General features: G+C 39.4%; 1 protein-coding gene across 1 annotated transcript; it reads right to left on the bottom strand.

Moving 5' to 3' along the window:
- Window positions 1–440: 440 nt before the first annotated feature.
- On the bottom strand, window positions 441–1,007 carry LOC116097710 (trace amine-associated receptor 8b-like; the record flags this gene model as incomplete). The annotated part of the gene is made up of 1 exon (XM_031380321.1): window positions 441–1,007. A coding segment is annotated over one exon (567 nt), but the record flags the coding sequence as incomplete, so codon positions are not given.
- Between the last annotated feature and the right edge of the window lie 1,851 nt (window positions 1,008–2,858).

The following is a 2,858-nucleotide window of genomic DNA, read 5'->3' as shown; positions in this document are numbered from 1 at the left end:
ACTTCTAGCCTCTAGAATGTAAAAAGGGTAGATTTCTGCTCTTCAACTTTTTTAGTATTGGAACATTATGGTAGCCCTAGTACATGCAAAATTTGAAAAGGAAAGGATGGCCATATGAGAGTGAGTGACAGCCCAGAATAAACTAGAAGCTTAGAAACTAAGCAACAAAGAAGGTTTCAAAACTGGAAAGCACTAGGGCAAATGCCTATGCTTTACACAAAGCATTGGTGAATAAGACACCTACCAAGCATTCACAATTCATTATTTAATGCAATAAACATGTTTACAATAGTTTAATCTACCCATAACTCCTTTCCCACTCAATTGAAAAAATATTATGTTTCTCTAACTTAGAACAAGATTTATTTACTTCTTATATCAGACATCATCCTCACTTACTAAATGTGGAGATATTCTTAACATCATCAACTTAGTGTTACTTATTCTGAAAATAAACTCATGGTAGATGAATGACTCTTTAGAATTTCCCCACTTAAAATAAGCTTTATGGCTTTCCTAAACCAAGGATAAAAGAAAGCATAAATCAAAGGGTTCATGGCTGAGTTATAATAGGCACTCCAACAACAAATTTCATAGACATACGCAGGAGTGATGAAGCCCATGAAAGCATCAATCAATGTGTCAATTGTGTATGGGAGCCACGAGACCATAAATGCCACCACAGTGACTCCCAAGGTTTTTGCAGCCTTCCTCTCTCTCTTGGCCACTCTGGCTTTGTGACTCTCTGAAGATGATTCACCTTTGTTGCCACTTACAGAAGTTTCCATTTTTACAGCCTGCTGTTTGGCTACTAAAAATATTTTGTTGTAGAGAATGATCATAACAAGGGTAGGTATGAAGAATAAAAGAAAATCTATCAAAACCCAGTCTTGATTGACAGCGATTTGGCAGCCCCCTACACAATTAAGAACACTTACTAAGCTTTCAATCCCCTTAGCACTGATGCCTGTGTAGAACACTGCACTGCTGTACACCAGGGGCAGAAGTCAAGAGCTACAGATCACTAGGTTGAAGGACCAAGTTCAGCCCCATGTCTGAGATAATAGGGACCATTGGAGAGCAAAGCTCACATCCCTCTTCCGTGGATTTCTCTCTGAACACATTCATGGCATTGAAGGGTCTTGATGTGTAGCTGGGAAAGGTTTGTGGATGATTTCTAAGATTCAGGGTGTTATTGAAGAAAATACGGACCAGTGGTAACATTATGGTTGATCTTGAGGAAATCAACACCAGAGTTTTCCTAGAAGTCCTTTGGAAGGACATAAAGAATAGAGGAACAAGGAAGACCATTGAATGGGAGGACATTACACACTTAGTGATGCTGGGAAGAACTTGAAGACATTTCTGGTTATGATTTTTTACATTTAAATTTATCCCTCTAAGAACATGCTCTTCAGAGTGGGAAGAAGAGCTAAAAATGAACAGCATAGGGCTGGAGAGATGGCTCAGTGGTTGAGAGCTCTGACTGCTCTTCCAGAGGTCCTGAGTTCAATTCCCAACAACCACGTGGTAGCTCACAACCATCTGTAATGGGATCCAATGCCCTCTTCTTGTGTGTCTGAAGACAGATACAGTGTCTTCATAAATAAATAAATAATTTATAAATAATTTATAAAATAAATAAATAATTCTTCTAAAAAATGAACAACATAGAATGAATTTTTCAATAACTTAGGCTTCTTTTCTCTATTACTACAAGTGTTAGTACAAAGTTTACATTTGCAGCTGAACATGTTGGCATAGAAACATATCAGATTCACAGGCTAGTAGACACAGCTTTCAATAGCATCTTTAGGAGTGAGGCTACAGCACAGGAGCTTAACAGCAATCTCCTGAAAGGTGAGCAGCAGAGTCTTGGCCTGAGGTTGTTTTCTGAACCACACCCAGGTGCTCAGTTGGGAGGCTTCATGGCCCCCTACTCCTCTGTGAGCCTCTTCCTGCTAAAAACTCTTAGCTCTACTTCAAATGTATCAGCACACAAATATTATGTGGCTTAACTTTTCTGCAAGGTTTTTCCAGACCAACACATGTATAAGAACTACAGCAAGAATTCTACAGAATGATTATGGGACTGTGGACATGTAACATCAGGTTGTTACAGAATCCCGTGTGTGGTCAGCTACTTACACAAAGATGGAAGGCCATTATTCCATGTAGTGTCGTCCAGCCCGCTGGTGGACCCTCATTTCTGTTGGGTGCTTCTTGGACTAGAGGTTTTTGGGTACCTGTGAACACAAGCGGGTAAGAGAGAAAGAAAAGACACAGAAGCCAGGTAGCTGCATTAAGAGAGGTGTGTGTGTATTTACTGGAAAACTCAGTTTAAATAACCAGAGGCAATATCAAAACCAAAGGCAACCCAATACCAAGCCATTTAACATCAACAGAGACCAGAAGAAAAGGTACTTCAAAGGCAAGGGCGAAAGTCTTTGATCTGAGGTAGTCAGGCATTCTCTCCACAGGAGGCATCCATAGTCCTGGATCTGAGGGCAGTTTCATTTTGCTTTCGACTCTTGAGGCAAAGGGGGCAAGAGCCCACAATTCCAGAAAGTGAGGAGAAGGACAACCTTCTCATTAGGTGTTTTAGGTATCTTCAAACACACAACACATATTTTAATCAAAATGAATTAAAAGTCATGTTGATTGAGAAATGTATAGTGGACTAGAAAGTGGGACCCATTCTTGCAGTAAATATCGGTTTGAGTTCCTGTTGTGTTAAAACAACCCTTGGTTTCCTGTTTGATTAACTTGATTCAAAGAAAGACCACAAATGTTAAAAACACACTCATTTGAATTAACACTTTAAATATAAAATTCACATCTTCCTTCAAATTCTAACC

The sequence above is a fragment of the Mastomys coucha genome, unplaced genomic scaffold, assembly GCF_008632895.1.
Source record: "Mastomys coucha isolate ucsf_1 unplaced genomic scaffold, UCSF_Mcou_1 pScaffold2, whole genome shotgun sequence".
Lineage (NCBI taxonomy): Eukaryota > Metazoa > Chordata > Mammalia > Rodentia > Muridae > Mastomys > Mastomys coucha.
The sequence above is the reverse complement of the archived record's forward strand: the minus strand, read 5'-3'. Positions and strand labels throughout refer to the sequence as shown.